Source organism: Heterocephalus glaber, unplaced genomic scaffold (assembly GCF_053883595.1).
Source record: "Heterocephalus glaber isolate CG9 unplaced genomic scaffold, H.glaber_assembly_v1.0 deba00001457, whole genome shotgun sequence".
In the NCBI taxonomy this organism is placed as follows: Eukaryota; Metazoa; Chordata; class Mammalia; order Rodentia; family Bathyergidae; genus Heterocephalus; species Heterocephalus glaber.
The window spans coordinates 15,463,287-15,486,995 of NW_028258305.1; the positions used below are offsets into that span (position 1 = coordinate 15,463,287).

The 23,709-nt window shown below is 37.3% G+C and overlaps 1 protein-coding gene across 11 annotated transcripts in view; it reads left to right on the plus strand.

Annotated features, from left to right (window-relative positions):
• Asb3 (ankyrin repeat and SOCS box containing 3) overlaps positions 1-23,709 on the plus strand; it is a 365,295-nt gene that overhangs the window by 102,844 nt on the left and 238,742 nt on the right. The window contains exon 10 of one of the 11 annotated variants that reach the window (XM_087216393.1): positions 5,515-5,558. The exons of the other annotated variants lie outside the window; for them this stretch is intronic. Coding sequence (XP_087072519.1) covers positions 5,515-5,543 — 29 coding nt within the window. The 3' untranslated portion in view covers positions 5,544-5,558. Of the gene's footprint in view, positions 1-5,514; positions 5,559-23,709 lie in introns of those variants that run through there. 11 annotated transcript variants of the gene reach the window in all.

The following is a 23,709-nucleotide window of genomic DNA, read 5'->3' on the forward strand; positions in this document are numbered from 1 at the left end:
TCTCCCCTCATTTTAGGAACTCAACATTGTGCTAATCCTAAAACTGGATAAAGATAATAGAAGAAAAAAGTATGAACATAGATAGAAATTTCTTTAACAGAACAAACTATTAGAGGTCAGATCTGGCAGTATGTAGAAAGTGGTTTTGTTATAGGGATGGCAGAGTTGGTTCAGCATTGGAAGATCCACCCCCAAAAGTCATCATTTTAACAGAGGAAAGGAAAAAGCCATATGATCCTGTCACTAGTTGGAGAAAAAGTATTGGACTAAATTCTACAGCTGTTCATGGTGTGAGCTATCAGGAGACTAGAAGTAGAACAGAGCCTTCTCAACAGATCAAAGACATGCACTCCATACTTCCAGTGAGAATGCCTTATATGAATGGAGAAGATACAATGCTTTCCCCTAAAAGTGGGGAACAAGGGCAGATATGCTTACTCTTTATCTGTCCATTAAACTTTGAAACCTAGTCCCCACCAAAATATTCTGGCAGTAAGATGACACAACTAGGATAGGATTGGCACGGCAGAAGCGAAATCTTTATATGTAGGTGAAATGATCATCTACAGAGAAAATACTAAGAAATGTCTAGGAGCCCCTAGAACTTGTATTTGAATTTAGCAGGATTAGAAAACACAAGGTATATATAAAATTTCAGGTCTGTGTATACTTGCTATAAATGAAGAATTGGATATTGAAATTTAAAAGTTATGTAGGAGTACAAAGGACCTAGAAAAGTTAAAAACAAAAACAGTGTTGGAAGACGTTTAGTACCTAATTTTAAGACTTTCTCTAAAGCTATAGTAATCAAGGCAGTGTTGGTGCAAGGAAAGACATATAGATCATTTGAATAAAACAGAGAATCTAGAAATAGAACCACACATATATAGTCCACTGAGTTTTGAAAGATTATTTAACATTAGCATTTTATAGACTATAAACTCAATTCAAGAGTCGAGGAAGAGATAGTGTTTTCAGCAAATGGCACTAGAACACCTGGTATCTGTATATAAAAAATTAACCTCAACCCTTTATTTCCATACATGAAAATAACTTGAAGGGATCTATGAATCTAAATATGAAAGCCTAAAAGTATAAAACTTTCAGAAGAAATTATAAGGGAAAATATTTATGAATTCAGGGTAGGCAAGAACTACCTAGGATACAAAAAACATGATGTATAAAAGAAAACAATTGATAAATGAGATTCCATCAAAATTTAGAACTTTAAATGACATCATTAAAATGAAAAGTAGTCCTTAAACAGACCATATTTACAATCCATATAACCTATGACCAGAATATATAAAGAATTCTTAGAGCTCATTGATAGACAAGCCAATTAAAATGTAGACATAAGAAGAGATAAATAGCCAGTAAAGCACAAGGAATGGTGTGCAACTCTCGAATCAGAAAAATACTAATCAGTACAATAACAAGATCGAATTATACACTCATTAGGAAGATGAAGTTAAAAGTTTTAAAAGCCTTTTCATGACTTTTTCTTTTTGTTGGATTTTCCCCCTTTGCGTTTAATTTGTCACGCCCAGTGAATTCATTCTGCTGGGTTTCGTGGGGTTGTGATCCTCATTTTCTTTTCCTAGGGTGTTGTCTAAAATTGTTTGGAGTGCCGGTTTGGTATTTATGAAGTTCCTGAGGTGCTCTTTATCATGAAAGTATCTTATTTCTCCATCAATTTTGAGAGATAGTTTTGCGGGGTACATCAATGTGGGTTGGAGGCTGTTTTCCTTTAGGGCTTGAAATCCATCACTCCAAGGTCTTCTTGCCTTGAGGGTTTGCATTGAGAAGTCTGCTGTGATTCTGATGGGCTTTCCTTTGTATGTGATTTGTTTCTTTTCTCTCACTGCTTGTAGAATTTTATTCTTCTGTTGGATTTCTGGAATCCTAACTATTATATGCCTATGTGTAGATTTTTTTTGATTAAAGCTAACTGGAGTCCTATATGACTCACTTATCTGTATTTCAAGTTCTTTTCCCCTGCTTGGGAAGTTTTCTGCCATCACTTCTGTGAAGAGTTTTTTTATGTCATCTGCACTCTGTCCTCTTTCTTCATTGACTCCAATCAGTCTTATGTTATTCTTTGCATCGTCCAGCAGCTGCTGGATTGATTTCTCATGTTCACTTACAATTTTAAAGCAGTTTTTCTTTTCCTGGTCACTAATTGCAATCTTATCTTCTATATGTGAAATTCTATCCTCACATTGGTTCATTCTTCTGCTCAGACTTTCGATGGAGTTTTTGATCTCTTGGAAATGTGTATCTGTTTTATGGATTCCTTTTGTTTCCTATTTTGGGATTCCATCATGTTCCTCAGATCCTCTATTTTTTTTTTTTGTCTGTGTCCTCTGTAGATTTATTAATCATGTCTTGCACCATGAGCAAAATCTTTGCTGTTATCTGAGTAATTATTTCTGATTTCATTTTTCCCAGATCCTCTTTTGTTGTGCCAGTTCAGAGAGTTCAGGTGGTTGAGTATCAGATTGTTCCATCTCGTTTCCCTTTGGGGTTGCTGTAGGTGATCCAGAAGTCTGTTTTTGAGGCTTGTTTATGTGTTTTCTCATTTCCACAGGCAGAGGGGTGCTTCTGGCACCCTCGCAGCTCCCCTTCTCTGCCATAGGAGCTTGGGATGGCGGTGGGGGAGCTTCCTTTTGGGTGCTGGGACTGGCTGAGTTTCTCTGCCCTAGGAGCCTGGGATGGAGGTGGGAGCTTCCTTCCAGGTGCTGGGACAGGCTCACCTTCTCTGCCCTAGGAGCCTGGGATGCAGTCGGGGAGCTACCTTCCGGGTCCGGCTGAGCTTCTCTGCCCTAGGAGCCTGGGATGGAGGCAGGGAGCTTCCTTCCAGGTGCTGGGATCGGCTGAGTTTGAACACAATTTATAATAGCTAAAACTTGGAAGCAGCCCAATTGCCCATCAACCGGAGACTGGATAAAGAAAATGTGTTTGTTTGTTTTTTTTTAATAAAATGGAGTACTACTCAGCCATAAAAATGTGAAATTAGAGCCATTTCTAGCTAAATGGATGCACCTTGAGGTGATACTCTTAAGTGAAATAAATAGAGCACACATGTAAATACCAAATAGTTTCTCTAGTGTGAGAAACTGGAAGTGCAAATAAGGACTAAAAGGTATAATAGATAATTTGAAATAGTAAGAAAAGGGGCAAAGGGGAAGTGGGAGGGGTAGGGGAAAGGAAAGAAGGGAATGATTTAATATGAGAAAATCGAAAAATGGAAACAAAGTCTTTGTAAATGGGGAGGAATGGAGGGGTTGATTGGAGGGTGGGGGAATGATGAAAAAATAAGAACCAGGAGAGATTATATAAAGGTGCAAATTTCCGATGATGCACGTCATTATATTATATACCTAAAATGTACCAATGAAATCAATTAAATAAAAAAACAGGCAATTTTAACTTCAGTTGGGAACAAAATTGTCTTATGCTGTGTTTCTTATCTGTTATCATGGCTTTATTTCTTGTCCTTTCAAGATTATTGCATGACTTACGTTTTTAATAGTGCTTGTTTATTTTTATTTATTATTATTTTTTATACCGGGGATCAAACTCGGGTCCTTGAGCTTGAAAGGCAGGCAGCGGAGCCACTGAGCTAAATCCCCAGCCCAATAGTGCTTGTTTATTTATAAAAGGCTTAATGATTAAAAAAAATAAAAATGAAAAGGGATGGGAATGTGGCTTAGCACTAGAGTGCTTGCCTAACATGCTTGAGGCCCTGGGTTCAATTCCCAGAGCCCCTCAACCGCCACCCAAAATACCCCATGTGTTTCAATACACTGTGTGCCTTGAAACTGTTATACCTACCTAATTTCTCTCAGAATAAAAGTCAGACTAGCAAACAATGTAAAGCTTTGTGAGTACTATGTATTGATACTTTTTCCCCCCAATAGAATACTTCACAGCTTTGCTTGTGTTTTCTCTATGACTTTAAGACCCTCTGACTGCCCCTTTTATCTACTGACTCATTTCTAGCAATTGACCTCTCAGTCGTCTCCTCCCTGTGCGTATATTTCCTGACTCCGTTCTGTTTCTTTGCTCCTTGGTGTATTGACAATGGTAAGAGCCTCATGAGATTTCCTAGCACCTAACACTTACCTCATACTAAATTGCATTTTCTTCCTCCTCCACATCCTCCTCCTCTTTCTCCATTTCTGCTTGTATTTGCTGCTTTTTCAGAGCATACCCCTTAAAAATAGGACCATTTTTTATAGTGTCTGCATCTGATCATAAAATAGCCTCTCAGCCTGAGTCCATGAGATGTTTTCTGAAACCTAGTAGGAAGACAGGGGACTGCCCACAACATACTAGTTCAATCCAAAAGCTTTTGAAGATTGGGCAGTGGAAATTCAGCTTCTGCCTAGTTGCTTTCAATGACAATCCCCTTTCCTCCCCCAGCAGCAGTACTGGGATTGAGGCTGGGGCCTCACAAGCTAGACAAGTTCTCTATCACTGGACTACATCCCCATCCTGTTTTGAAAGTTTTATTTTGAGACAAGGCCTTGCTAAGTTGCCCATGCTGACCTTGAACTTGAAGAGCTCCTGCCTCTGCCTCCTCAGTAGCTGGGATTATAGGCATGCATGGTGGCAATACATTTTTAAAGGAATAATCTTTCTTGTAATTGGTGAAAAGCATAAGAGTTATTTTGGAAGACTTCTAAATTGTTCATCTCACTGAAATTCTGATAATCTCTTATTTATGAGTCAAGTATTTATCAGGAATAGTAAAAATAATAATAATGAACTTAATATGGTTAGGGAGAGTGACCTAAATTAAAGATAGAAAAGTGGCTTGGAAAGAAACTTTAGGTCTTGGTATCCTGTTCATTTAAGAACTAACCACTCATTCTGTAATTAGAGTTCCAAATGTGGAGCACAGGCAGAAATCTTCAATGAAGAAAGGCTGTCACAGGGCTGGGGATTTAGTTCAGTGGTTTCGCCACCTGCTGCACAAGTGCAAGGACCCGAATTTGATCTCTGGTACAAAAAAAAAAAAAAAAAGTCTGTCAGAAGTATTTTCATAAGTTAAGCTCTTACAAATGTAGTTGTTTATACTCATTACTTCCTTAATGAGTAGATTCCTTAATTACCTGTTAGTTAGTTGTATGTCAGACACTAATTTAAAAATCTGTGAATGAAGAAATAAATGAACATAGTTCTCTAGTGCATTGTTCATAAGGAAAGGATACAGGGTCATAGCAAAATTTTCTTTTTTAAGGTGGACAATGCTTGAATATTTACATTTTATAAATTAAAGAGATATTGGTTTATTAAAAGTTTATGTTAAAGATTCAGTGGTAGGATAATTTTTTAATGAGATTTCATATAGACTGCAGGGAGATGGGATTAGTTTCATATAGTCCTGTTTTCTTTGGGATAGTGAAGAGATTTGAGCATAGGGTAGGCAGAGATAAACTTACAGTTTAGGAATTGGATGTTCAGAAAAGAAAGCCTAGAAAACCTTCTGTGTTTACTCTGGACTAGGAGGTAAAGTCTTGTCGAGAAGAGATTAAAGTGAGAGCTGGATGGGAGACCTGATGATTTGGAACAGTTGCAGTGGGACACTAACTGGGAACCAGTGAAGGATTTGCTGAGCAAGCCAGGCCTGTGGAGGCCGGAGGTGATACCAGTTTATGCAATTATATAATCATTGTTTCCCAGTATCACTTGGGCTTTTCTTTATGGAGTTGCACTAGGAAAATGTTTAGATTGGTCTTGGGAATTGTCGGAGCAAATAATTAAATTGATGGGCCTTTTGAAATCCAGTCTGGATAGGAAAAGAAATGAGGAAGGAAGGGACTCGGTAGATTAGATGGGGGAGAAATCTGGGGACCTCAAGTCTCAGTGATGTTGAAGATAAGATGGGTAGGAGGGGAGATCAAATGCTGGAAGCATGGGAAGTGGTGTATGCTGGCATTAAAGACAGAGTAGTATGGGTCTGAAGTGGTATTGAAGAATTGAGAATGCCAGAATTGCCCCCAGGCCTGTGACAGGTGTGACCAAGCACAGAACACGAGAAAATTCTATGTTAAAAGTTAGTCAAGGATGAATTTCCCTGAGAGAGTCAGGCTTCTGGGAAGACAAGAGGGACGGGATAGTGTTCTGTACACTGTTCAGGGCAGAATGGGGATTCCAGAGGACTTTATAGAACGGTTTTGGAGAGAATTAAATTGTGGTTTATAAAATTGAGCTTATTCTCCTCCTGTTGCCCCTAGACAATTTAGGAAAATGAAGAACAGATTTTTACTTTTGAGAGATTCTGAGTCCTTGATTTATTCTCTCATTGGATAGACACATTTCATCTTGTCTCTCATAGTGAGCTTATAGTTGTATGTCCCCCTACCATTAGCACATGTGGCTTCATGCTTGTACTTACATATTCATATAGGTTAGGTCATTACATCCTAAAGTATGGTGAGTGGGATTGAACATGTAACCACATTTGTGTTGTACTTCAGTGATTGTAGTTCATGTGTGATTGTTCAGTGGTCCTACGATTATCCAGCTTTTTTTTGTTTTTGGTACCGGGGATCGAACTCAGGTCCTTGCGCTTGTGCAGCAGGTGGTGAAACCACTGAGCTATATCCCCGGCCCTACCCAGCTTTAATCTTAGCCAGTTCCTACAAATGGGTTACGTGGCTTTAAAAGATTACTACAAAGAAATGGTGTTTTGTGGGGATAATACTAAAAGTACATTCACAAGTGAATTAACAAAACGTTTGTAGAGCTGTATCCTCCTGTTCTTTACTGGCCATGTTAAATGATAAAAATGCTGGCCAGTTAAGTTACCAGGGATGGAGGAAGATATTGATGGAGAAGTGGGAGGATATAGATTATAGATTACAAAGTTGCAGTTATGTAGGATGAATAAGTCTAGCATTCTGCTTTGTAACATGAGGACTGCAGTCAATAATGTTGTTTTGCATACTGACCATTTGCCAGGAGAACAGATTTTAAGTACTCTTACACACACACAGGAAAGGTAACTGTATGAGATGGTGAGTACATTAATTTGTTTGACTGTATTAATCACTTCACTGTGTATAAGTATATTAGAATATATTCTGTACTTTAAATATGTACAATGAAAATAATAAAATAAAAAAGACTACTACATAGAGCTTACAAAAATCAGAATGTCAAGAGAAGTATTTAAAATACAGTCTCAACTCTACTAATGTTAAAAATAAGCCCTGCCCTTAACACACCATCAGCAAGACGTTCTAAGCATCAAGAACACGAAGACAAACCCTGCAATTTTTTTGGTCAGTGTTTAAGTCATTAGATGCTCAGTGCATTACAAAATTTACTAAACATGCCAAACACTCTTGAATTTTCCAATTCAAAATGAGTTTTCCCATTCAATAACAAGAGACAAAAACAACTATCATTGGGGACATACATGTTCTTTTTTGCTGCAGTAAAACTGGCTAAAATAACATGGGGACAAAATAAGATGCCATTCTGTTAGCTGATATTATTTAAAGGAGCACAGACAACACTGCCAAGGAGTTAAAGGAAAAGGGGGAAAAACCTTGCAGGTACAAAATTTGGTGTATTAAGTTGGAAGATGATTTATAATATTTATAACATATCTTATGGTATTTGTCAAGGATCTGTTTAAATAAAAGAATAGACAGTTACATTTTGAGAGTCCCTAAGGGAAAGAAATACCAGAGAAGAAACATTTACAACAGTAATTACTTTGTTAGCAGACGGATACTTTTTTGGAAGAGCTGTGTAAGAATGACCACTGCTAGAGTGGCTGGCGTTCTATGTGACATCACATAGATAATGTCACGTATGAAATGAGGTTAATATAGAAGTGTTGGATCTAGAATTGCACAAAATAATATCAGCATGGATAATTTTTAAAAACATGACCTTTAAAATATATTACAGTTTCTGCAGAACTTCACAATGAGATGAGAGTGACCACTGTGACTGTTTATACATACAGAAATTTATTGTCTTGGAACATAATATATAAAAGAGTACTTGAATATAAAGATGAACTATGTACTTTTCTTTTATAAAGCTGCAGCTGTTCCAGTTGCCTTGCCCTTCTTTTTCTTGGTGATAGCTATCAGCACTATGCAACCCAGCATATATTTGATAAAAATTAAAAGATGTTATTTCAGCAGAGTGAGAAAGTAACTGCTTCCTGAAAGACATTTTTGCTGTGTGGAGATGTTTTTGAAAATAGGCACTGAGAAATATTTCTATTGTTATATTTTTTTTGGTCAGAAACAATGTATGTCAGCTGGAAAAGTTCATATTGACACACTTGGAAACAGTTTCCCTAGATTTTGTATGCATTTAATAAAAATGTAAAAATGTAAAACTTTTTAATAGGGAAAAATAGAAATCTGCCAGATGAATTTTGGTAAAATACTTTTCATAATTGGTAGATGAGAGAGAGTAGTAGAATGTGGTTTTGTAAGATATTTTTTCAGCTACATCAGCCTTTATAAACCAAGTATCAAAGTAAACTGGACCTTGAATCAAACTTTGGGATTATCGAATCAGTAAGAATTAGGTTAATATTGACTTCTTCATTACCCATCTTTATTCCTTTTATTTCTTTCTCTTGTCTAATTGCCGTGGCTAATGTTTCCAGAACTATATTGAACAAGAGCAGTGATAGTGGACATCCTTGTCTTATTCCTGATTTGAGTGTGAAGGATTTCAGTTTTTGACCATTTAGTATGATATTGGCTGTTGGTTTTTCATAGATGGCTTCTATCAGTTTGAGGTAGAGACCATCTATTCCAATTTTTTGTAGGTTTTTATCATAAATGCATGTTGGATTTTGTCAAATGCTTTTTCTGCGTCTATGGAGATAATCATATGGTTTTTGTCCTTGGCTCTATTGATATAGTGTATTACATTAATTGATTTTAGTATATTGAACCATCCCTGCATCCCTGGGATGAATCCCACTTGATCAGGGTGTATGATCTTTTTGATGATCTTCTGCATTCTATTTGCCAGTATCTTATTAAGGATTTTTGCATCTATGTTCATTAGTGAGATTGGCCTATAGTTCTCCTTTTCGGTTGGGTCTTTCTCTGGTTTGGGGATCAAGGTGATGCTTGCTTAAAGGAATGAATTTGGGAGTATTGCTTCCCTTTCAATTTCATTGAAGAGTTTAAACAGTAGTGGCAGTAGTTCCTCTCTAAATGTCTTGTAGAATTCAGCAGTGAAGCCATCAGGGCCTGGGCTTTTCTTAGTTGATAAGTTTTTAATTACATTTTCAATTTCATTGGTTGATATTGGGTTGTTCCGAATTTTTAGGTCTTCTTCGTTCAACTTTGGTAATTCATATGTATCTAGGAATCTGTCCATTTCTTCTGTGTTGTCCATCTTATTGGCGTATAGGTTCTGGAAGTAGGTGTTGATGATCATCTGGATTTCTGCTGGGTCTGTTGTAATTTCACCCTTTTCATTCCTAATTGCATGGATTTGGGCCTTTTCTTTCCTTTTTCTGACAAGGCTGGCTAAAGGTTTGTCAATTTTGTTGATTCTTTCGAAAGAAAATGTGGTTTTTTTATAAAATGGAGTACTACTCAGCCATAAAAAATGAGAAATTAGAGACATTTATAGCTAAGTGAATGCACATTGAGGCAATACTCTTAAGTGAAATAAATAGGACACACATGTGTAAATACCGAATAGTTTCTCTGGTGTGAGAAACTGAAAGTGTAAATAAGGACTAAATGTATAATAGGTCATGTGAAATAGGAAGAAAAGGGGCAAAGGGGAAGGAAGTGGGAGGGCTAGGGGAAAGGATAGAAGGGAATGGGATTAATATGAGAAAATGGAAAAATAGGAACAGAATCTTTGTAAATAGAGAGGAATGGAGCGGTTGAAGGGAGGGCTGGGCAAGGGTGAAAAATAAGAACCAAGAGAGATTATGTAAAGGTGCAAATTTCCAATGATGAATGTCATTATATTGTATACCTAAAATGTACCAATGATTAGAATGAATAATCGATAATGCAAAATAGGAAGAAAAGGTCCAAAGGGGTAGGGGTAGTGGGAGGGGCAGGGGAAAGGAAAAAAAGGGAAAGGAAAAAAAATGCTGAGAAATGGAAAAAAATGGAAATAAAGTCTTTGTAAATAGGGAAGGGTGGAGAGGGTGAAGGGAGGCCTAGGAATGGGGAAAAAATAAGAACCAAGATGCATTATATAAAGGTACAATTCCCAATGAGAAATGTAATTGTGTTGTATACCTACAATGTACCAATAAAAGAATTTAATACAAAAAAAATTAGGTTAATAAAGCTTAGTCATTCACCTTGCTTTTGTTAAAATATTAATATTCAAAGGGACTTTATTTTGTTATGCATGCATGCAATACTGAAGATTGAACTCACCACTTTATTCATACTAGGCAAGAACTCTACCATTGAGCTACATCCCCAGACTTTTATATTTTATTTTGAGATAGGCTCTTGCTAAGTTGCCTAGGCAGGGCTCAAACATCTGCTTGCTTTAGCTTCCCAAGTAGTAGGCATTACAGATGTGTCCTACCATGCTTGGGTAGTTCTGTACCTTAAGTTAAAAAATGAATTTTTAAAAACATTTTGTTCCATTCTGGCTTATTCTTTTATTTTCTGTTGTATTTTCTTACGCAAATAATGTTCATGTAATAGCATACATCTATTTTCTGTAAAACATATGTATGTTGGGGTTCTGTGCTTAAATAATTTTTACAGATTATGGAATCAAAACATTTGAAGATCCCTAGACTCAATAGTGCCTAGGAGTTATATGATATTTTACAGTTTGTAAAATGCTTTTGCTAATATGTACTAACTGGAATCTCAGTAAGGCTGTTGGATGTAGGGAGGTATCATTATGCTTATTTTATAGAGGGAGGACTGAAGGTCAGAGTATTTAAATGATTTGCCTAAAGTCACACTATTAGCCAAGACTGGCTTCTCAGCTTCAGCACAGGTCTTATTAGTAAATGATGCCTTTTCCATTTATTGTACTTACTGCCATTTATTTTTCAGGGTTCTCAGGTAGTTGCTTTCTTCCTTCCTTTCTCCCCATTGGTTCCCCATCTTTTCTCCTTCTCTACCTCTCTGCCTCTTTCCCTTTCTGTATTTTTTCTTCAGATTTTAGTTATAATCAGTGGAGAGCAGGCGAGACAGACAATTTAGGTAAATTAAGAAAAATTGGGAAAAGGATGAGATCAACCTGAAAGACAGTATGTTAATGGTGAAAATATAAATGGTAGTAGAAAGCCCAAAAGTCAAATGAATACCTTTGGTGTGGAAGGCAAGACAAAGGAGCCAAAGAAATACAGTCTGATGGGCCAGGGATATAGCTCAGTGATGCCATGCCTGCCTGGCAAGTGCAGGGTCCTGAGTTCGATTCCCAGTACCGGAAAAAAAGAAATATACTTCAGGCAGATATTGTGCAGTGGCACGAAGGCGGTCTAGAGATGACTGTGGAAAATACATTGGATGTGGATGAAGTACATATAATTCTGTGGTTAGTAAATGCTGTCTTAATAAGCATAATGAATTAAGAATTGGGTTTATTTTGATTATTGTATCTGCTTTTGATTTTAATAAAAATTTTGCATAATACAGCTTTTTTTTTTTGGTACCGAGGATTGAACTCGGGTCCTTAGCTTGTGAGGCAGGCGGTGGAACCACTGAGCTAAATCCCCGGCTCCAAATATAGCTTATTTTGATTGCTCTGTCAGTGTATATAACAAAATGATCAATTCTATATAGGCATAGAAAGGTAAAGGTTGCTTGTCTGCTAATATGTCTATAGAGAAAGTGGGTTTAACATACTACATAGAAAATGATTGAGTCAGAAAAGTGAGTTAAAAGTGTAACACGGTTTCAGACATCATTGTCTAGGCTATGATCAGTACCTATAATCTAAGAATGTAGAGATTTATTTAACAAATTAAATGTAACTTTGATGGGTTTCTTTGAAAGTAATTTTGTCTGCAGTTCCCGTGGCCTTTTTATAGAATAAATTTAAGACATAGCTTGCTCTTCTCTTAGCTTAGTGGTGACACATCTGGAAATACTGTACATCAGTAAAACTTCTATAGAAATTTTGTGTGCTTTGAATATTGCATTTATGCTTATAAAATTCCCTAGTTATTCACTGCCATATTAAACCAAAATCAATGTTACTGATGGGCACAGTATTGTCTGTGGTAATAATAAACAGATGAGGAGATTCCATCATGGTAGTAGAGAGGAAAAAACATCTTTGCTCTGCGTAAGATGTTCATCCAGGTTAGTGGTTGTCTGGCTATGGGAGGTAACAGAAACCCCCTGGGAACCTAATCTGAACAACATAACAGGTGAAAGATAGAATAAGTGAAGTTAGAGTAAGACCCAAAGTTGACCCTACCTTTGGAGTGCTTGCAGGCCAGGACTGAAGACTGCCATTTTTAAAACACCCAAGGTACCACAGAGGTAAAACCTCCTGGAGGTGGAAGCCAGCTCAGTGCTCACTGTAGCCACCCACAACCACAGCACCTGCTGATCCTGGAGGCATTCCTGCTGCACATCTGGACAGAGACTAAGATATTTGTGCAAGGGAGGCTGCCCCCAATACTGAGCACTTAGCCAGAGAGAACTATGGAGGACTGCGGCAGGGCTAGAAGTCACTGTTGCCACCCAGAGAGTCCAGGTTTGGCCTTGTGTAGCACAGTGCAGTGAGGCAGCTTGGAGGAATGAGACAGAGACAGATGTGGCCAGCAATAGGGATAGTGAGAGAGGGTCTGAACAGTCCTAGCTTGACCTTTTCAGTCCCACTCCCCATCCCTCCACACTGGTCTTGGTGGAAACTGCAAGCCAGAGAGAAATCTGGACAACCAAGGCAGCTGGCTTGCACAAGCATTGGATAGAGAAAGAATGCAGAATGTAGGATCTATGTAAGGCTAACACATTCATGACCCTTGGATGCTGCTGAGATCCAGCCTGGTGGAAGATTGGGAAAATTGCTCCAGAACAGAAAAAATCCACCACAGCTGGGCGCTGAATGTGTTAGTGACTGGAGAGCAGGAAAAGGCAGAACTCATCATGAAGGCTGTGGTAGTGCATAGCTTGGGATCTGGACAGTGGCCAGCCAGAGCAAGAGCACAGAGCTGCAGGGGCTGTGGTAGGGGTGTGGACTGGACTTCAAGACTGAGACACCAAAGATGGGCTTCAACCTCACTGCATGGCCTTTGAGAACACAAGAGGCTCAGTACATGGTGCTCTGTAGATAGCAGCATTGAGAACCTGCTCAGGGATACTCACTCTAACCAACAGAGCAGGACAGTCTTCTGTATACATGCATGTATATGTGTATTTTATTAAATATAATTAGATTTGCTCTTTTATATATGTATATCAGTGTATACCTATTTCTGTTTTCTAAGTATATACATATTCATATTAGTTTCCTGTTTAGTAACATACCATTGTAAAGTAAATATTATCAAACCTATTTTTTCATCTTTTTTTTTTTTTTGAGGCAGGGTCTTGCTATGTAGTCCAGGCTGAACTTGAACTCACTATGTAGCCCAACTGGCCTTGAACTTGTGATTCTCTTGCCTCAGCCTCCTAAGTGTTGAGATTACAGGGCTGTGCCACCACGCCTGGCTATTTTTTCATCTTTATGTTCTCTTTTTTTTTCCCATCTTTCTTTCTTTCTTGCTTTTTTCTTCCTTCTTCTCCTAATTCCCAGCCTATACTTCATTTTTACTATTCCTTCATATTCCTGGGCTATTGAAAGAGTTGAAAGCTGTTTAAAAAAGTTTGGTATTATGTGTTGGTTTATGATTGGCTCCTTGGATGTTGGTATTACAGGTAATTGTTCTCTTCCCTCAGTGCAGTGCTAGGAACAGACCCTAGTACACTAAATAGGTTGAGTAAGTGTCAAAACACAATCATTCCTAAAGCCAAGAGCACATCACGGAGAGGAATTCACTTACTGAAGACATCACTACAATAGTGGCAGAGCTTTCTATCCCATTAGATCCACAACCTTCTAAACAAAAATACAATGTTCATGAGAAAACATAAATTCATAACGCCCCCAAAACATCTCATAGACCTGGAAGTGGATGAACTTCCAAAGAAGTGAAAAAACAAATGGTGAAAATGATTGAAGAGATCAAGAAGAAACAAATAAGCAGCTGAGTGAAAGAATTACTAAGATGATCATCCAATTTAAGATTAAGCAACTGACTGAAGTATTCATTAAAATGATCAACAAGTTTAAAGAAGAAACAGATAAGCAGCTAAATTAATTAAAGAAGACAATGCAGGATATGAGACCACTTCAGTAAAGAATCAGAAGATATGAAAATCAAGCAGAAATCCAGGAAATGGAAAACTCATTTGGACATTTTGGCAGTCAATAGGCATGAACAATTAAGTGATAGAATACCAAAACTTGAGGATCAAGTTGATGTAGATCCTTTACTCAGTGATAATCAGAAATCAACAAGACAATCAAAAGATGATTCAAAAGATCTCAGATAACTATAAAAGAACAAACCTTAGGATTACTGGAATTGAGGAAGGGTTAGAGCTAGAATCCAATGGTATATAAAATTTATTCACTGAAATTATAGAAAAATTTCCTAATCTAGATAAGGAGTTGGGTATCCAGGTAAATGAGGCATTTAGAACCTCAAATAGATAGGACTAGAAAAGAATCACTCTGTAAACACATCACAGTCAAAATCCCAGAAGTTCAGAACAAGGACCACCATAAGTTGTTAGAGAAAAACATCAAATAACTTATAAAGGCAAACCAGTCAGAATAACAGCAGATTTCTCAACAGAAGCCTTAAATGCCAGAAGAGTTTGGAGCAGAGTATTATAAGCCCTAAAAGAAAATAATTGCTAATCCAGATTGCTATACTATATCTTGAAAAATTACCTTTCCATATAGGTGGAGAGAAATAAAGGTCTCCATGACAAAGACAAACTAAGGAAATTCATTCATGACTACTAACCCAGTATTGCAGAAAATACACAAAGGAATCCTGAACAGAGACAATGAGGTCAACATTATCCAAGAGCCCAAAGGAGAGAATAAATCTCACCAGGAAAGTAAACAAAAGGAAAGTAAAGGAATCAGCACTGGAAAAATAATACAATGATAAGAGTCAGTAAATATCTTTCAGTAATAACCGTCAGTGTGAATGGTCTCAATTCCTAAATCAAAAGAATTTGTGCAGGTGGGATCAAAAAACAACCCCCCCCCCAAGAAAAACAAAACCCAGTTATATGTTACCTGCAAGAAACACACATCAAACTGAAAGTATAGGAAATCCCATGCAGCCGGAGCCTGAAAACAGGAGTAGCTTTCTAATTTCTGACAAAGCTGACTTCACACCAAAACTCATCAGAAGAGACAAAGATCAATACATATTAGTAAAAGGAACAATTCACCAGGAAAAGGTAATCGTTGTAAATATATATGCACTGAATATCAGTGCACCTAATTTCATAAATCAAAACTACCTGTTAAAAAAGGGCAGATAAGCTACACCTGTAATCCCAGCATCTGGGAGGCTGAGCCAGGAGGATTGCTGCAAGTTCCAGTCCCACCTGGACCACATAGTAAGTTCAAGGCCAGTCTGAACTACATAGTGGAACTCTGTCTCAAAAAACAAAACAAAACGAAAAACAAAGAAAGATAGATACAAATACAATCATATTAGGGGACTTTAATACACCACTTTTACAAATAGAAAGGGCAATCAACCCCTCCAATTATCAAATATGAGAGTTACACCACACTGCGAATGGGTTTAGCAGATATCTAGAGTTTTTATCCAACAGTAGCAGAATAGATTCTTCCAGTTGTCCATGGAACTGTCTCCAAAATATGCAAGTTTTAGGCCATAAAACATGTCTTGCCAAATACAAAAGAATTGAATTAATCTTTTTCATCCTATCAGACGATCACAGTGGAATGAAACTAGAAATCAACAGCAAAAAACCCCACAAAACTACAAAAACACATGGAGATTGAATAATGCACTTCTGAATGATCAAAGGATTATACAAGAAATTGGGGAAGAAATTTTAAAAATTCCTAGAATCAAATGACACTGGAAATACAACATACCAGAATTTGTGGGACACAGTGACATAGAAACACATAGCTGTGAGTACCTACATTAGAGAAACAGACCAACCCCAAATAAATTACTTAATGATGTGTCTCAAGGTCCTAGAAAAACAAGAGCGATCCAAATTCAAAACTAGAAGGAAGAAATTACAAAGGTCACAGCAGAAATCAATGAAACTAGGACTAAAGAAATACAAAGGATTAATGAATCAGAGTTGATTCTTTAAAAAGAAGAGATCAACAAACTCTTAGCCCAGATTAGCAGAAGAGAGAAAAGATTAACGCTGATGTAATTAGAAATGAAAAAGGCAAAATTACTGCAAACACCACTGAAATCCAGAGGATTATAAGAAACTATTTTGAGGGCTGGGGACTTAGCTCAGTGGCTCCACACCTGCCTGGCAAGCACAAGGTCCTGAGTTTGATCCCCCATACAAAAAAAAAGAAAACTATTTTGAAAATTTGCATTCCAGTAAGTTAGAGAATCTGGAAGAAATGGGTAAATTCCTAGACACGACTTAACAAAATTGAAATGAGATATAAAAACCCTGAACATACCAATAACAGTGAACAAATTTGATGCAGTAATAAAAACTCTGCCAACTAAGAGAGGTCCAGGACTTGACGGATTCACCACTGAATCAGAACTTCAGAAAACTAATGTGAATACTCTTCAAACTCTTCTGTGAAATTTAAAGTGAAGGAACACTGCCATACTTACTCTGTTAAGCCTACATTACTTTGGTACCCAAAATGGACAAGAACTCAGCAAAAAAGAAAACTATAGGCCAATATACTTGACAAACATAGATGCAAAAATCCTCAGTAGAAAACTTGCAAATAAAATTTAACAAATCATCAAAAAGATCATACATCATGACCAAGTCAGGGGTGCAAGGATATTTCAGCATACATAAATCAATAAAGATAATGCACAACATAAGTAGGGACAAGGATAAAAATCACATGATCATCTCAAAAGATAGAGAAAAAGCCATTGACAAAATCCAGTATCCATTCATGATAAATACTCTGATAAAAATAGGGTCAGGGGGCCAGGGATTTAGCTCAGTGGTTCTGGAGCCTGCCTTGCAAGTGCAAGGTCCTGAGTTCGATGCTCGATACAGAAAAAAAAAAAAAGGGACAGAAAGACCTTAGCTCAAATCGATAAGAATCATTCATGACAAACCCATAGCTAAAATCATTCTAAGTGGGGGAAAAAACTGAAAGTATTCCCTCTAAAATCAGGAAGGAGACAAGGGTGTCCACTCATCAGTCCTCTTCAGTTTAGTACTGAAATGTTAGCCTCTTCAGGATAGTACTTGAAACTTTAGCCAGAACAACCAGGCAAGAGGAAGAAATAAAAGGGATGTGTATAGGAAAGAAAGAAGTCATTATCCTTATTTGCAGATGACAGTCCTTTACATAGAAGAAGAACCGAAAACTTTACCAGATGACTCTTAGAGTTAATTTTAAAATTCAGGATGTAAAATCAACACACAGAAATAGTTTTTCTACACCAGTAATGAACCCACTGGGAAAGAAATCAGGAAAACAGTCTTAATCCCAATGATTTAGAAAAGTTTAACATGTAGGTATCAACCTAACCAAGTAGGACCTCTACAATGAAAATTGTACTTTGAAGAAAGAGATTGAAGAAGGTGTTAGAAAATGGAAAGACATCTTGTTTGTTGATAGGCGAATTAGTATCATTTAAATGACCATATTTTCAAAAGTTACATACATTTAGAGTTAATGCAGTTGCTTTTAAAATACCAACAACATTCTTTACAGAAGTAGAAAAAAAAATGCAAGTTTCTGTGGAATCAGAAGAGACCTGAAATAGTCAAAGCAATCCTGAGCAAAAATAACAAAAGTTGGATCCCGGATTTCAAGTTATACTACAAAGCTGTAGTAACAAAAACAGCATGATAGACATATAGACTAGTGGAATATAATAGAGGAAACAGAAGCAATCCCATGCATCATCAGTCATCTGATGTTTGACAGAGGTTCCACAAAAGCTGGAGAAAAGAAAACTTCTTCAACAAATGTTACTGGGAAAATTGATTATTTACATGCAGAAGAATGAAACTAGACCCATATCTCTCTCCTGTACTAAAAATCAAATCAAAATAGATCAGAGACTTAGATATAGCAACAGAAATGCTAAAAATGCCAGGAGTTAACATTGGTAAACACTTGAATTCACAGACACAGTCAAGGACTTCATGAACAGAGCTTCAGTAGTACAAGAAAAAATTCCAGAGAATCAAAAAATTGGAGGGCTGGGGATTTAGCTCAGTGGTTCTGCTGCCTGTCTTGTAAGTGCAAGGCCGAGTTTGATCCCTGGTACCAAAAAAAAAAAAAAAAAGGAATATATCAAATTATAAAAGTTCCTGTACAACCAAGAAAATAATCAACAGAGTGAAAAACCAGTTTAACAGAATGGAAAAAATTTTGCCAGCTACTGTTATATAAGAGGACAAATATTTAGTATATAGAAAGAACTAAAAAAAAAATTTAACCCCATAAACAAATGACCCAATTTAAAAAATGAACTGAATAGACACTTTTCCAAAGAAATACAAATGGCCCATAATGTTTAGCATCTTTAGCCATAGGGAAATATAAAACAGAATAACTCAGATTCTGTCTTACTCCAGTCAGAATGGCTATCATCAAGAACACAAAATACAGCAAATGCTAGTGAGTACATGGAGATGAAGGAACTCTTCTATGTTGTTGGTTGTAATGTAAACTAGTACAACCACTATTGAAATAGGAATAGAGATTCCTCAAAAAACTAAAAGTAGAAATTTTTCATCCAGCTATGTCTGGGTATATTTCTGAAAGAGTTAAAAAGACCTCATACTGTAGTGATATTATTCATGCCCACATTTATAGCAGTGCAATTCACATAGCTAAGCTCTGAAAGCAGCCTATGTTCTCATCCACAGATGGATAATAAAAATGTGGTATGTGAGATTTTATTCAGTCGCAAAGAAGAATGAATTCATGTCATTTTTCAGAAAATGGATGGATCTTTAGCCCATCATGTTAAGAGAAATAAGTCAGACCCAGAAAGTTAAATACTATATGATTTTTCTGTATAAGAAACCCAAAATATAAATTTTGGGGGAGGGCACTGGAGATCAAACTCGGGACCTTGTGCTTGTGAGGCATGTGGTGGCACCACTGAACTAAATCCCTGGCCCCCAAAATATAAATTTAAGAATAAAATAAAGGGGAGATGGTAGGAAACAAAAAGCCAGATTTTTTTAGAGATGGGGAGTGGGGAAAGGGGAAAAATGTCAGAGGCAAGGGGATTGAAAATGATCACAATATAATATACACATATGCAAATTCCCCAAAACAAATATAAATATTATCACAAATATGTACTAATAGAAAATAATTATTAAAAAATAGAAGAAAACTCTTGAATACAATTCTTACCTCCACTTTTTCCTATTTTTGGGTACTGGGGATTGAACTCAGGACCTTGTGCTTGTGAGGCAGGTGGTGGCACTGCTGAGCGAAATCCCCAGACCACCTCTAATTTTTCTTTAGGTCATTGATCTATGGTGCTCTCAGGAGGAAAACCAAAACAGTGCCATTAAAATTTGAATCAATACCTGAGGTATCTATACTTTTTCTTTATGAAAATTAAATGGAAAATCTTCTGAAACATATAATAGTTTCATTGGTGTAAATGTTAAAGAATTATTTTGGGTTTTCATAGCTTCAGCTAGACTTGGAGTCAGATCATTTGGTTTTAGTTAACAACAGCTATGTTGTTGATAGGCAGTCACAAGGGACAGGTCATTTAAGCTTTCTGTAACAAAGGTGTACTGGTTCAGTGAGATGCACATAGAATGTATACTTGATCACAAATGGTTAAGCTCCTAAACATAAAAAAATAGCTGGGGCGGGATTTAGTTCAGCGGTGCCACTGCCTGCCTTGCAAGCACAAGATCCTGAGTTTGATCCTCAGTACCAAAAATAATAAAATAAAATAAAATTTGAAAAAAGCTTACAAGGCTGTGAAGGCAGGGCTCTTGTGTAGCCAGATAAGGTTTGTCAGTATAGCAGGAAGATTTGGGGCAGGAGAGGCACTCTGCTCCAGGTAGCCAGGGGAGTATGAAGTCATTACAATCTCTCAAACCAGAGAATTGGGGCAGATCCCTTATCCCTGAGTGAGCGTCTTTGCTCAGGGTTACACAGCCATTCTTTTATCTTCGTTCTGAATGTGTAACTTACATTAACAAGAATGTGCTGTTGTGCCCAGATCGCGAAGTCCCCAAAGACCACCAAGGGGCCGATTCCGATGCAAACACACGAGGGTCGTTTATTCAAGCTCGAACAGGGCCACTCAACCGTCACCGACGCATCGGATCAGGATTGAGAGCCCTGAATTTTAAATCAGCAGGGTTTTTATTGTGGCTACAGCAAGGTTTGGGGATTTTCCATTTAGCAGTTACATGATTGGTTGATATTTAGCAAGTATGGGGTGTACATCGGGGGGGTTGGGGGGCGGCTCCATGTAGACTTTACGGGAAAAAGGAACAATCAGCACATTGACAGAATGTTCTATAGATAATGGGCCCGGGAGCATCTGTTTTCTGGGCAGACAGAGGATTGAGTTAGGAGCTGTGTCTTTTTTATCTGTTGTCCCAGAGCAAGGACATTTTATCATTACTTTATGGGCACAAAGGAGACTAGGGGAATAGTTGACTCCAGCGAAGTGGAATTCATGTCAAGGCCACTTTACTGCCTTATTCTAAGATGGAGTCAAATTTTAAAATGGAGTTATTTAGGTCTCACAGTGCCATAGGAAGAGATTTGATTTAACATATATTAAATGCTAAGTATAAGTAGACATTCCCTTAACCATCTTTACTTTAATCCATATACTGGATTCACCAGTCTTGGCATTTCTTTTTTTATTAATTTTATTGGTACATTTTAGGTATACAATATAATGATATTCATCATTGGAAGTTTGCACCTTTACATACTCTCTTGGTTCTTATTTTTTCCCCCTTCCCCTGCCCTCCCTGCAATTCCTCCATCCCTCCATATTTACAAAGACTTTGTTTCTATTTTTTTGTTTGCTCATATTCCACTCCCTTCTTTTGTTTCCCCTACCCCTCCCACTTCCCCTTACCCTTTGCCCCTTTTCTTCCTATTTCACATTATGTATTATACATTTTAGTCCTTATTTACACTTTCAGTTTCTCACACTAGAGAAACTATTTGGTATTTACACATGTGTCCTATTTATCTCACTTGAGAGTATCGCCTCAGTGTGCATCCATTTAGTTATAAATATCTAATTTCTCATTTTTTATGGCTGAGTAAAACAACCACATTTTCTTTATCCAGTTGATTTACAATTGGGCTGCTTCCAAGTTTTGGCTATTATAAATTGTGCTGCTATGAACATGGGTGGACATATATCACTGTGGTATGATTCTTTTAATTCTTTGAGGAACATACCTAGCAGGGGAATAGCTGGGTCAAATGGGACTTCCAGTCCTAGTTCTTTGAGGTATCTCCATACTGATTTCCACAGTGCTTGCACCAGTCTACACTCCCACCAGCAGTGGAGCAGGGTTCCTCTTTCTCCATAGCCCCATCAGCATTTGTTATTGGTTGACTCCATGATAGCAGCTATTCTTTCTGGGGTGAGGTGGAATCTCAGCATTGTTTTCATTTGCATCTCTCCAATCACCAGTGATGTTGAACATTTTTTCATATGTTTATTTGCTACTTCTACTTCTTTGTCTGAGAAATGTCTGTTCATTTCAGATGCCCATTTTTCGATTGGGTCTTTAAATTTGGGAGGTCTGATTTTTTTAAGTTATTTATAGATTCAAGATAGTAGAAGTTTGAGGAACAGCAGGTGAAAATTTTTCCCCACATTGTGGGTTGTCTCTTCACACTGCTGGTGGTTTCTCTTGCTGTGCAGAAGCTTTTTAGTAAGAAGAGATCCCATTTGTTGATTGATTGTGCTAGTTCATGGACACCTGAGGTTTTGTTCATAAAATCTTTTCCTATACCAATGTCTTCAAGAGTTCTACCTAACCTCTGTTCCAGACAGTTCAGCATTTCTGTTTTAGTATTTAGATCTTTAATCCATTTCGATTTCAGTTTAGTGCATGGTGAGAGATATAGGTTTAGTTTTACTCTTTGGCAAGTTGAAGCCCAATTTTTCCACTGCCATTTATCAAAGAGGCTATCTTTCCTCCAGTGAGGGTGTTTGGCTCCTTTATCGAAGATGAGATGGCTGAGTGTGTCTGGAGTTGTTTCTGTACCTTCTAATGTGTTCCACTGGTCCTCAGGTCTGTTTCTTTGCCAGTATCATGCTGTTTTTTTTAATCACAATAACTTTGTAGTATAGTTTTAAGTTGGGGATTGTGATACCCCCTGCCATGTGTCTGTTACCTAGAATTGCTTTTGCTGTTCTAGGTCTCTTCTTATTCCAAATGAATTTTTGGATTGTTTTCTCAAGGTCCGTGAAGTATGCTGCTGGAAATTAATTGGGATTGCATTGAATCTATATAGCAGTTTTGGAAGTATAACCATTTCACAATGTTGATCCTTCCAACCCAGGAGCAGGGGATGTCTTTCCATTTTCTGATCATCTTCAATCTCTCTTTTTGGAGTGCTATAGTTTTCAGAGAAGAGGTCTTTCATTTCTTTTGTTAGGTTGATTCCTAGGTATTTCAGTTGTTTGCATGCTATTGTGAAAGGAATTGTTTGCCCTATTTCTGTCTCGGTGAGTCTGTTGTTTGTGTAGAGGAAAGCTATTGATTTTTGTGTGTTGACCTTGTAGCCAGCTGCTTGACTGAATTTGGTTATTAAGTCTAGAAGACTTTTGGTGGAGTTCTTGGGGTCCTTTATATAGAGTATCATGTCATCTGCAAATAATGACAATTTGATTTCTTCATTTCCTATCTCTATTCCTTTTATTTCTTTCTCTTGTCTAATTGCTGTGGCTAATGTTTCCAAACTGTATTGAACAGGAGTGGTGATAGTGGGCATCCTTGTCTTGTTCCTGATTTGAGTGTGAAGGATTTCAGTTTTTGACCATTTAGTATGATATTGGCTGTTGGTTTTTCATAGGTACCTTTTATCAGTTTGAGGTAGAGACCATCTATTCCAATTTTTTGTAGGGTTTTTATCATAAATGTATGTTGGATTTTGTCAAATGCTTTTTCTGTGTCTATGGAGATAATCATATGGTTTTTGTCCTTGGCTCTATTGATACAGCGTATTACACTGATTGATTTGTGTATGTTGAATGATCCCTGCATTCCTGGGATGAATCCCACTTGGTCAGCGTGTATGATCTTCTTGATGATCTTCTGCATTCTATTTGTCAATATCCTACTAAAGATTTTTGCACCTATGTTCATTAGTGAGATTGGCCTATAGTTCTCTTTCTCGGTTGGGTCTTTCTCTGCTTTGTGGATCAAGGTGATGCTTGCTTCCATGAATGAATTTGGGAGTATTGCTTCCCTTTCAATTTCATTGAAGAGTTTAAAAAGCGTT